The sequence below is a fragment of the Parasteatoda tepidariorum genome, chromosome 7, assembly GCF_043381705.1.
Source record: "Parasteatoda tepidariorum isolate YZ-2023 chromosome 7, CAS_Ptep_4.0, whole genome shotgun sequence".
NCBI classification, from domain to species: domain Eukaryota; kingdom Metazoa; phylum Arthropoda; class Arachnida; order Araneae; family Theridiidae; genus Parasteatoda; species Parasteatoda tepidariorum.
The window spans coordinates 90,895,275-90,907,572 of NC_092210.1; the positions used below are offsets into that span (position 1 = coordinate 90,895,275).

At 29.5% G+C, this 12,298-nt stretch overlaps 1 protein-coding gene across 4 annotated transcripts in view; it reads right to left on the reverse strand.

Annotated features, from left to right (window-relative positions):
• Window positions 1-12,298, reverse strand: part of LOC107452359 (OTU domain-containing protein 7B) — a 36,816-nt gene that overhangs the window by 11,589 nt on the left and 12,929 nt on the right. For all 4 annotated transcript variants that reach the window (XM_043049402.2, XM_043049404.2, XM_016068820.4 and 1 more), the window contains 3 exons: window positions 9,021-9,266; window positions 6,478-6,576; window positions 3,197-3,324 (listed from right to left, as the gene is read on the reverse strand). In XM_043049402.2, the coding sequence (XP_042905336.1) occupies window positions 3,197-3,324; window positions 6,478-6,576; window positions 9,021-9,266 (473 nt within the window). The remainder of the gene's footprint in view (window positions 1-3,196; window positions 3,325-6,477; window positions 6,577-9,020; window positions 9,267-12,298) is intronic.

Here is a 12,298-nt window from a genome sequence, read left to right on the forward strand (position 1 = left end):
CGAATTTATTTGACGATTTTTGATTTATATCACGAATTTATTTGTTTTATTATTGTTATTAGTTATTCATTGAAAAATGAGTCTCAGTCGTGCTGTCACGCTTTAAGATTTTATACTATAGCACATATCTAAAAGGTTTAATGAATTACATGTTATTTATTTGAATTCAAATTTATTTTAATGACTTAGTATTTACTAAAAAGATGCAGGTTTTTTTTTTTAAAAAAAAGTTGTTATATGGATTTGAATGATTGTTTTGAATTCTTAGAATTTTGTGCATATGCAATGAATCTAAGCTAGCAGCGAGCGAAGCGAGTTGGTTTGCGAAGCAAACCATATAAGATTGCGTAGCAATTTCTGGGGTTGGTGAGCGTTAGCGAGCAGGGGGCGCAGCTCACTAGTATATTTTACAGTTGTTCCACTTAATAAATATGAACTGTTATTTAAGAAAAGACAATTAGCTATTTCTTCATACTATATATAAGAAGAAATGACAATGATCAGGAATTACCCCAGTAATCAATAATTACCCCATCTGTAGGGGGCAACATTTGATATAGTTTCCTATAATCAATAATAATGTTTACAGTAGATGTAAAAAAATGAAACAAAAGCTTGCACTTTTTTTATATCAAAGAAAAATAAAGTAACCCAAAATATTTATTATTAAGAGAACTTTATATTTATTAAAATATTTATTATTTGCAGAAATGTGCATATTTTGAAACCCATCTTTGAAATGGAAAATACAGAAAGTAGTTTAAAAGATACTTATTTTGCTAGATTAAACAAAAACTATTATTAAGTAAATGTAGTTATACTTTAGTAAAGGGTACAAACATTCTTGTCCATGTCTCAAATTTTAAAAAAATTAATTTTTTAAAAATAAAACTTAGGTGATCATTATTTACCCCAGAAACAGAGTGATCGTGAATTACCACGGGGTCACCGTATCCCTTTTTTTGGTTTGAAATTCATGTCACAATAGACATCTTTATTGGTAACCTGAAAAAGGTATCTTTCACAAAATAAAATCCAAAAATATTATCTGATTGCTCCAAAGCTAGATTTTAATCTGTTTAGAGTTGGAATATTTCATTTATCTACATTTCTATCTGGAGGAAAATTTATCCTAATATTTGAGAGAAAGATTTTGTGGAAGTACACTTGGTACACTAAATGAAAACAATAACTGGAGTAAGAGATTTAACTTTGAACTTCACAAGATTTATAAATACCCGATATTAAATACATAAAAATAAATAGAATGAGATGGACACGGTGCATAGCCAGATTTTTCAACAAAAAAAAGCACCTTTTAAGTACTTTATAAGCACTTAAAAAATATTTTTAATCACTTTCCCAAAAAATCATAATTAGGATCTGTGCAGTAATAAAAATTATTATTCTCTATCGTTCAAAGTTCTTAATTTATTAACATAAAATCAATGAAATTCAAAAACAATTTCACAAACTTTACATTATCATAATAAAATAACTAGTTTCTGATAAATATTACAAAGAAAATTGTAAAAAAATCATGCATTTATTGTAATTTATAACGACAATCGACACGGCAAAGAAATAATCTCCTTTTAAAAGATAGAAAATTAAGTACTTTTCACAAAACCCCAAATAAAAAAAAGTACCTTTTGAGGCTTTTAAAAACAAAGATAAGCCCCTTTAAGCACTTTTTAAAAACGCTACACACCCTGAATGGATGGCCCACGTGATTTGAATGAGTTATGACAATACAATAAAAAAGATATTGCTTTTCAGACCCTCTGGAACAAGAAAGTGGAGAAAGTCACGGTTGAGATTCGGTGGAGTCTGATTTTCTTGCAATTAATGAAAAGAATTGGAAATCAAAGATAAATCGGAAGTGGTAATGGAGAAATCTTCAGAGGAAGGCATAGACCCACATTGGTCTGTCTGGCCAACTATGATGATCTCTTTCAAAACTTATTGGTAGTATTAGAGTAATAATAAAATCATAGCTGCCAGCACGAAAAGGAAAAAATCCGGTAGATTTTCGAAATAATATAAAAACTGCCATATTTTCCAGTTATGATTTCACATTAAATGATTTTAAATGTTATGTATTATGTTTATTCATAATTTTGAATGGTAATAGGCATTTAATTCCTCAAATATAGTTAACTGAATTTTATAAATGAGGCTCGCTTTATTATGTACTAGCCGCTTAAGGCGGCCAGCTGTCCGCCACGCTAAACGTTTTCGCAAATAAAGATTTTTAAAACATAGCAGGAAATCTGAAGATTAGTGGACAATTAAAGTGTTCCTGTCCTGCAATTTTGTCTTCAATATTAAAATCTAAGTGCTTATCTGCTGAAACTTTCTGAAAATAACTAATTACATTTGATAAAAACTGTTAAAATAAAGAATAGAAAAACCAAAGAGATCCAAGGTAAGAGTGATCGTTAATTCAAAAACAATTAAATTCCTATTTTATATAGCTACAACGCTTAAGAAAAAANCAAATTTAGTATTTTTTTTAAGAAAAATTATTATTTTTTAATATTGCCATATTTATCCTTATGCAAAAATATTATTTATCAGTATTAAAAGCATATTTATATTTAAAGGATTAGTTATTCACTTTTGTTGTTCAATGAATTGTGGAGCTTCAAAAATTATAAACCTTTTCCTATTATATATTATATTATTTTCTTTTAATAAGTTATAGTAAATTGTATAAAAAATATCAAATATTTAATGATACATGTAATTATTATGTGCACAATGGTTACACCTATAGAATTTTTACCTTCTACCAAAGTTCAAGGTTTTGGACCACTTTAAGACAGTTTAACCCAGTTTAGGACAGTTTTACCCAGTTTAAGACAGTAAAACCCACGTGTCCTGTCCAAAACCCCAACCCTGCTTTAAATGTTATGTATTATGTTTATTCATAATTTTGAATGGTAATAGGCATTTAATTCCTCAAATATAGTTAACAGAATTTTATAAATGAGGCTCGCTTTATTATGTATTAGTGACACTAATTTAAACACTCAAGTAAGCAATAATCTGTACTAATAGGGATCTCAATAGGGATCTTTTAAGGAAACTTACTCAAATTTAGGGAGTTTTCTAAAAATGAACAAAAACCAGGAGAAACTGGCAAAATCCAGTAGAGTTGGCAGTTATATATATTTTTTAAAAAAAAACTCACTTCTTTATTTTGAAGAGCAGTTTGCCACCTCCACCTTCTATAGAAAGCATCGGTATAAGAACTGTTTGTCAAAATACAATGAAGAGCTTTTCTCAAGGTTAGCAATCGGTCATGAAAACCCCACATACCTAAAATAAGTACAAAGAGTATTGGTTTTGATGCAAGAACAAAGACGGTATATTATGAAATTCAGTTTTAATGTTTTTTCAATAAAACCAATTTCTTATTTTTGTATCTCTAAAAATATACATTAATTTAAAAAATTGATTAACACACTGATAACCCTTAGATATAACCCAGAAAGCATGTAACCTTACAACAACCTTGTGCCTGAATTTTCTTTATATTGTCACAAAAATGTTTGTACTAAAAACCTTTTTTCAATAGAGCAAGATATTGCAGTTTCAAACATTTCATCCTAAAAGGATAAAAAGTTATTTTTCAAAGATTTTTTTAAAAAGTATTGTCACTTAGAATAAAATGTTCACTTAGGTCCATAACGACATTTAAGCTGATGTCATTAGGATCGAATTGCATTGTGCATTAAAATTTCATGACAAGGTGGGTTTTAGTTAAACATTCAAGACTTTGGGAAAAGAAACTTGTAATTACCTAGATTTAAGATTATTTTCACCTAGAAACTAGCTTTATCAAAGGATTAATGGATTTAACATCGATTTAAGGTTTTTATATAGAAGGTTGTTTTCCAAGGTTTTGGATTAGGGTAATGTGCGTAGAATAGAGCAGATTGTCACAGATCTCATTTTAAGGTTAGAAGGTTTACATATAAGCAGTTTCACAAACCTTTTAAGGTGTGGGGAGTGAGTAGCTATCGATAACATGTCTTATATACTAGTGAATTAGAATTATATTTTTGTAGTGTTAGATACACTGCAAAGGTTTGCACTAAAAGATTTTTACTGTGTGAAAATAAGCCTTATTTTGTTATTGGGATTAATCTTGTCTTTTGATAAAAACTTTACAAGATAGATTTAAGACAAAAATTCATAATTTTTAAGCATAATTTTTAAGGTGTTCATAAAAAAAAAAACGTTTTTTGGAATAGGATTTCTAAATCTGGACTAGAAACTAAATGATGGATCCGGAAAAAAAAAAAAAACTTTCACTCAACAAAACTTTCAAAACTTCAAACAAAACATTCACGATATAAAATAGTAATCAGTGGTTTTTCCAGATCAGCATTTAATGAGGATGGATGTTGAGCTACTTTGATTTTTTAATTTTTGGTTTGCATTATTGTCACAAAATAGTTTCATTATAATTGTAACATTACGTAATTTCTGTATTTTACTTTTCCATTTATATATAACCACTTAATTAACTTTTTCTTTTAAATAAAAAAGTCATGTGTGGGGAGTATTGTTATCTACAATGTCAACCTTCATCTATGAAAAGGTACCCCAACATAGAATCGTGTTAACATGTCTTAGATACTAGTGAATTGGAATTGTATTTTTGTAGTGGTAGATACACTATACATGTAAACTAACCAGTAAAAAAGTGTGTTAAATAGTAATATCTTTTAATTACTGGTACCACTGATTAAAATTTTCTTAATTTCCACCTCTGTGAGATCTCAGATTTGAATAAGAATCCCAATGGACTGCTTCTTGTTTTATCCAAGCAATGTTCGTGATAATTTAAAAAAAATACTTCTTCAGCTTTAATGTGCCACAACTGGGTTTCTAAGCTAAACATTGCATCGTAAAATATTACATGATATGTGGCACTGCACCCTGCATAAATATGCAATCTCCGTGTGAATGTCAGAATTAGTCTATGCTTTAATATTGGGTAACAACTGTATTCATCAAAAAGGGCCACAAAGCTAAAATTATAAATGAAGATTTACATTAAGGAACATTTTTGAAACTCGGTAAGTGGCCTTTTTTGGACTTAGAGAAAAATCAGGTTTAGATTCTATAGAAACTTAAAAAAATCTGTAAAAAAAAAAGAAAGAAAAAAAAAGAAAAACTACCAAAAATCTGCCTAATTATAAGACTTTACCGAACATAATTCATACTTAAAGCAAATTGTAACACAAGCTGTAAGTACAGTAAACGTCCATTGTAATGAGAATTCAGAATAGCAAATGGAATCTTTATTATAGAGAGTTTGTCACACATGTCTAATGTTGAGTTATCAGAATAAAAAACTAAAAAATGATATGAAGTACAATAGCTTTTGACACTATTGTTGGCTCTGAATGCTGATTTCAATAGTAAATTAGTATAATTTAGTAATTATAATTAGTAATTAATTATAATTAACTATAATTAGTAAATTAGTTAATTATAATTAGTAAATTAGTATAATAAGGAGTATAATTTTGGAAACAAACAATTGGTATACAAAAAAATTGCAAAAATTTTCTTTTGGGAAGACGAAAACAAGTTGATTAATGATTGACTACATATTTGCTTTGTTTCAGATGCGTAATCAAGTTTGTGTTCTTTGGATAAAAAGAAAGGATAAAAATGTCTGTTTTTAACTTTTTTGAATTCAGGCTAACTGTAGGAAATTTTCCTTTCCATGTAACGCAAATGCGTGTTAGTTCCATCAAAAAGTCGACACCAGAAATAAATAAAACTGTTTAACCCCTTACATAGATGCCAACATGGACAGGAAAAAATCCAGTAATTTTAAGAAATAATATTAATTTCATGATAATTGTTGCATAATGTACTAAATATTTTACACACAGGGAATTCTAGGGATTTTTATAGCCATCAAAATAGAAAACCTGAAAGATTTTCCACTTATGATTGACATTAAACATACTTGAAATATTACGTATACTCATAATCGGCATTTTGAATATTAATAGGTATTTACTACATCAAAGAAAGGTAAAAGATTTTTTTTTTATTAATTTAAAAAGAGAATCCTGAATAAAAATAAACTGAACATTTTAAAACAAAAAAAGTTTTGAACCGATTTCTATAAATAAAGTTCGTTTCATTATGTATTAGTGATACATATTTAAATAGTCAAGCAACCAAGCAATAATCTGTACAAAAATTCTATTTCAATAGGTATTTTTTTTAAGTAATCTAACTCAATTTTAGGGAATTTTCAAAAATGTATAGAAACCAGGACAATTTTAATTAAACCAATAGACCAGGTGAAACTGGCAAAATCCAGAAGTCTACTGGAAAATCCAGTAGAGTTGGCAGCTATATTTTACTGTAAAGCAATTTGTGTTTTTGATATGCTTTACTGTATTCAAAACATCAGTTAAACATATTCAAAGGTCTTACCTAGCGAAGCTGCATGTAAAAGGCAATTACCATCACCCGTAGTGGACAAGGGCCAAAGCTTCCGGCCAATATTCCTGGTATACCACCAATTAAGTCTTCCTAGAAATTAAGTATATTTAATTAATTTCACAATAACTGTTACACAAACAATAATTGCATTGGGTGAAACAAAAAAAACAAAACAAAATGTCAAGAAATGTCAATGTCTTGAAACAAAATGTCAAAGAGACAAAAAAATTGATCACTAGGTTACATGACTAAATGACAGGGTTCATGATTTGTTTGACTTAAATCGGATTTTTTAAAAATTTTATTCAAATACACTGTGAGAACTTTAATTTACGATTAAAAAAACTTTATAAATGTTTAATCAAAAGTAAATTAATATTAAAACTACTGTATAAGAATATTTTAGAAGCTCTAACTACCAAAAACAATTTTTTATTATAATACATGGCTTTGAATGCCTAGCAACCATTGAAATAAATGCATGATTGAAATTTAAAGACTAGATGAAATAGATAATTTAAATCCTATTTTTGGCATATTAGGGTAATTTCTTCGTAATTTTAGGAATATACATTATTCACCAATAAAATAAAACGTACATTTTAATTCCATGCTTTTTCAATCAAAAGGTAGAATCTTAATTAACATCATGCATATTTTTTTGGGAAAAAAAATTCATGTTTAAGAATTCATGTTAATTTCAAATGAGAGATATTCCATAATTTTGATGTACCGTACCCCCTTCCCGACAGTTCAATCCTGGCGACATATAACGTCGTTGCCGAGTTGAAGGATTAAAACAGGTTTTAGGCCGGGAAGGAGGGTACAAAATTTATTTATTATTAGTCAGAGCAGTCATGAGAGTGCGTAAGAGTGTGAACACGAAAAGTTGTGCTCCTTGGAGGTGGATAATGTCACAGTCAACTTTTCAATGTGGACCATCCACCGAAGCAAGAGTATTCAAATCAAAGTGGGAGTTTCTGGCAAAGTAGGTGTGTTAACATCACGTTCGAAGGTCACCAATGTGGGGGTAAGTAGATATCGTAAGTAAGTAGATCATCTATGAAAAGGTACCCCAACATAGAATCTAATTAACATGTCTTATATACTAGTGAATTGGAATTGTATTTTTATAGCGGTAGACACACTACAAGGTACACTTATGTTTTCTAATAAACAATCACAAATGTTATAATTTTAAAAGTAGTAATTGGCAAAGCTAAAATGTTGATGACAGTTGTCATTAGCCATTGTTATTAGCCATTAGTTGTTTTGTCACTTTTTTGTCATTTTAGATTCTTTCTTTCGTTATTTTTTATTAGAAAATTGTTCAGGAGCATTTTGCTAGTTAATTACATTTTTCTGATTTTCACTTTTTAAAGGATCATAATTTCGTGAAACTTAGCATTATAATTTCAATTCGTTCTTCTTCTTTTCATCGATCTTTTATCGCTTTATGGTATAACATGGGTCAAACTAATCGCTTTATTGTATTACATGCGTCCAACTTTACTTTGTACTATCATACCAATGCAATGAGTTTAAATTATATCATGAAGTCATTTGTTAGTTATAGCCTTCAAATAGAAATTTTATTTCATTTATATTTTATTTTAATGATTATTAAATCTTTTAATTACCAAACATTACTCTGATGTACCCCCTTTGGCAGAATGTTTTCGTGTTTTCTGAAACTAGCATTAATATCTTTCAGCAAGATATTTTCAATCATAACGAAGATGCATGTTACTAATTTAAGGTAACAAAAAGGCTGTGTTTACAAAAATAAAAAAAACAATATAATTTTTTTAACTGAAGATGCAATATTTTTTTGATTCTAATATTATAGGCAATATTTTAGCATTTTGTTGTGGGGGGAACGTACTAATTATTTCCTTTATCACATTTTGCAAACCATCATCACAGTAAACAAATAATTAAATATCATGAAATCTGCAGCAGTAATTACTAAGAAACAGATCGATGACAAAATCGCTCATCAGACTCTTCAGGGGTTACTCAAATGCATGTTTCATTTCAAGATTTGATTGTTGTAATAAATAATATCGGAAAAAATATATGGTTTTAAAAAAAAAAACTATGTAGAAATCAAAAGCAATAACTGTGAAAAAAAATCGACAGAATCATTGTTTTAAATGATTATATGCGCAATTGGAACTTCACATATCATCTGAAATATATCAGGATATCTAAAACCACGTGAAAATCAATGTTGATAACTGCTGAAAATACAATCAAAATGTATTTACAATATCCGATTCAAATAAGTGCTTCAAAAAGTGATTATTTAAATGGCCGATTCAAATTTTAAGCGTTAATTTCTGCAGAAAAGCAAACCAAATTTTTTTACTTCCAAGAAGAAAAATCTTTCAGCCCGAACTCAGTAAATTTCAGCAAAAATGTTGCCATGTCACCGCAATTCTGCCACGATGTACCAATAAATTAATGCATGCTAAATCACATGATCAACATGAAAAAGTCAACATTCCTTTTAATTTAATAAATAAACATACCAGCTTGTTCCAAAGACACTAGAGTTGCAGTCTCAATCAAATCTCTGTGTAGGTACTGCCTTAAATTTTCAGAATAAACTGAGAAATCAGGTAAAGAAAAGGAATATTCAGGAATTTCTAGTTGTGAGGAAGGAGGTTTTATATCCCCGTCCACAGAATCAAAGTCTTCAGCAAACGCTTTTCTCGCTTGATTGATAAGACCAAAATTCTCTGTTGCACGTGATATTCCTCTCGTGAGTTTCTTTTCTAGAAAGGGAAAAAACAGATTTTCATTTTAAGATATTAAAGCTCTAAAAAAAGTTTTTGAAAACGTTATATCAAATAAGTTAAAAGAGGGGCAATTGATTTTTTTTAACTTAATTTGAATTATTTTTATTTATATATCATTTATTAAAAATTTTTTTACAACAACCAATCTAAGTTTAGATAAAGTGCATAGTTGCCAACATGGATAGAAAAAAATAAAATCTGGTAGATTTTACGAAATAATATAAATTTCATGATAATTGTTGCATAATGTATATGCACTTAGGGAATTTTAGGGATTTTTATAGTCATTAAAATAGAAAAACTACAATATTTTCCAGTTATGATAGATATTAAACATACTTGAAATGTTATGTATTATGTTTACCCCTAATTTTGTTTACCATTAATTCAAAGATAGTTAAACATTTTATTTCAATAGGGATTCGCTTAGGAAACTTACTCAATTTTAGGGAATTTCTAAAATGTATAAAAACCAGGAGAATTTTAACTAAACCAGTAGACAAGGAGAAACTGGCAAAATCAAGTAGAGTAAGAAGCTATGAAAATGTAATAATGCTTAATATTATTAAAACACAATATAATTAAAAAACGTTTATTTAACATTTCTAACTAAAAGGTTTAAGTATAAGATTATCATTTAATTATTATAAACCAATAATTGAATAAATAAAGATGAGAGAATAATTATATATATAAAAACTAAACTCAGTGGCGAGATAGCCCGTAGAGGGCCAATGCCTACTGTGCCCATCTCAGTTTTCTTAACCTTAGGCTCTGGGGTGCAGAAGCAGATGTTCCAGTCAGGTGGTCAGTCGAACGCGGAACCCCCAGTGTTTAGTTCCCAAGCAAGCTTGGTACACATTTATCGAAGGGATGAAAGGCTGAAATTATATATATATATATAGATAGAGGTGGCTAAAAGTGTGGACACTTTTTGAAAGTTTCATGCTTTTCAACTTTGTGTGCTTGTAGAATATATTAATTTTCCCTTAAATACAAACGTTTATGTAGTCCGTGGATCGAGATTCAGACAGAAAAGTAAAAGTTTATTAACGAAAAGCAAACAAACACATACAAATTTAAAAAGAACGCCATCTGGCGGTATAAAAAGAAAAAGACTTCATAGCTATCCTTCCCTGGGAATGACAACAGTTTATATATCAAATTGAATGTAGAATTTAATAACCAAAACAGAATTAAAATATCTGTATCACAAAAAAAGTTATACTCATTTTAGTAGAACAAACGAACACAAATCGTTTTGAATAAGGATGTGTTTTGTAATAAAAGCGTACTAGCCAATCACAAACACTGTTCTTAGGACCAATCAAATGTCTGTAACTATAGTTTAGGCTATTTGGATGGTAAAAGAGTTATTGTTGTGGAAATATTTTGAGGAATGATGCATACTGGTACAATTAAAGAGTATTGCTGTTTTTGAATATTTAAAGACCCTTTTTTTAATTAAACTAATTTTAAACAATGTCATCAACAAGAACTAATTGAACATCTACAAAAAGAAGTCGAATTGTCATATTGAGAGAAAATGGCCTCTTTCATGCTGAAATTGCAAGACAAGTTGGTGGTTCAGTGACTTGTTCTGGTGTACGAAAGTTCTGTTTACGTTATGAAAAAAATGAAATCAGTGGAAAATAAAGCCAAATCAGGCCGAAAAAAATGTAAAAGGGCTATTGCTGATAGAAAAATTAAACGGCTATGCCTTCAAGATAGAAGAATTTCATCAGATGCCATTAGATGTGAAATGAATGCAGCGGGTATTGCAGCAAGTTCAAGAACAATAAGAAGAAGGTTATCAGGATTTGGACTACAAGCTAGAATTCCAAGGAAAAAAACATATTTAAATCAAAAGCAAAGCGAAAAACGAGTTAAGTGGGCAAAAGAACACAATAAATGGTCAGAAAATCAAAGGAAGCAAGTAATCTGGAGTGATGAGAGTAAAATATCGCTCTTTGGTAGTGATGGTAGAAAATACGTGAGACGTAGAGTAGGTGAAGCGCTTCATCCTGATTGCATTGAAGCAACTACAAAAAACCCAACAAATGTCATGATTTGGGCATGTATGTCTGCAGATGGTGTGGGCCAAGTTCAAGTGATTGATGGCATCCTGAATGCCAAAAAATACATCGAAACTGTCCTGAAACCAAAATTGATACCTTCCATCAGGGATCTCTTCCCCAACAACGCACCATTTATTTTTCAGCAGGATTCAGCCCAATGCCACACAGCAAAAGTATGCAAAGCATGGTTTCAAAATAAAGGCATAGACATATTACCATGGCCAGGAAACAGCCCTGATCTCAATCCAATTGAAAATTCGTGGCGACGTTTGAAAATTCTTGTACGAAAAAAACGTCCATCCAATAAAAGACAACTTATTGAAGCTATAATTGATTCTTGGCACCATGTGATAATGAAAGATGAACTCAAAACACTCATTCGCTCGATGAAAAGACGCTGTGAAGCTGTCTTAAAAAATAAGGGCTATCCTACAAAGTATTGATTGTGTAAGTATCACTTTAAAAAAATGCAAATCTAAGATAGATCTTACTATTAGTTGCATAACTTTTTTTTGCAATACAGATATTGTTATACTGTATTTATTATTAAATTCTACATTAAATTACCTTCAATTTGATATATAAACGTTTGTATTTAAGTGAAAATTAATATATTTTACAAGCACACAAAGTTGAAAAACATGAAACTTTCAAAAAATGTCTACACTTTTGGCCATCACTGTAAATAAATATATATATATATATAATCAGGAGAAGATTTTTAATGTTCTCAGGCTACAAAGTTGTTTGGACCTGGTGTAGGCCTTCCTACAACAGGGGGATGAGTAACAACACACACACACACACACACACATATATATATATATATAAACAAAACAATGAAGGGCTTTGTTTGCATAAATGTAGATGACAGTAAAGGCCAGCATGGAGTCAGAAAGATTGGCTAACAACAAAGAGTGCAACATGCGT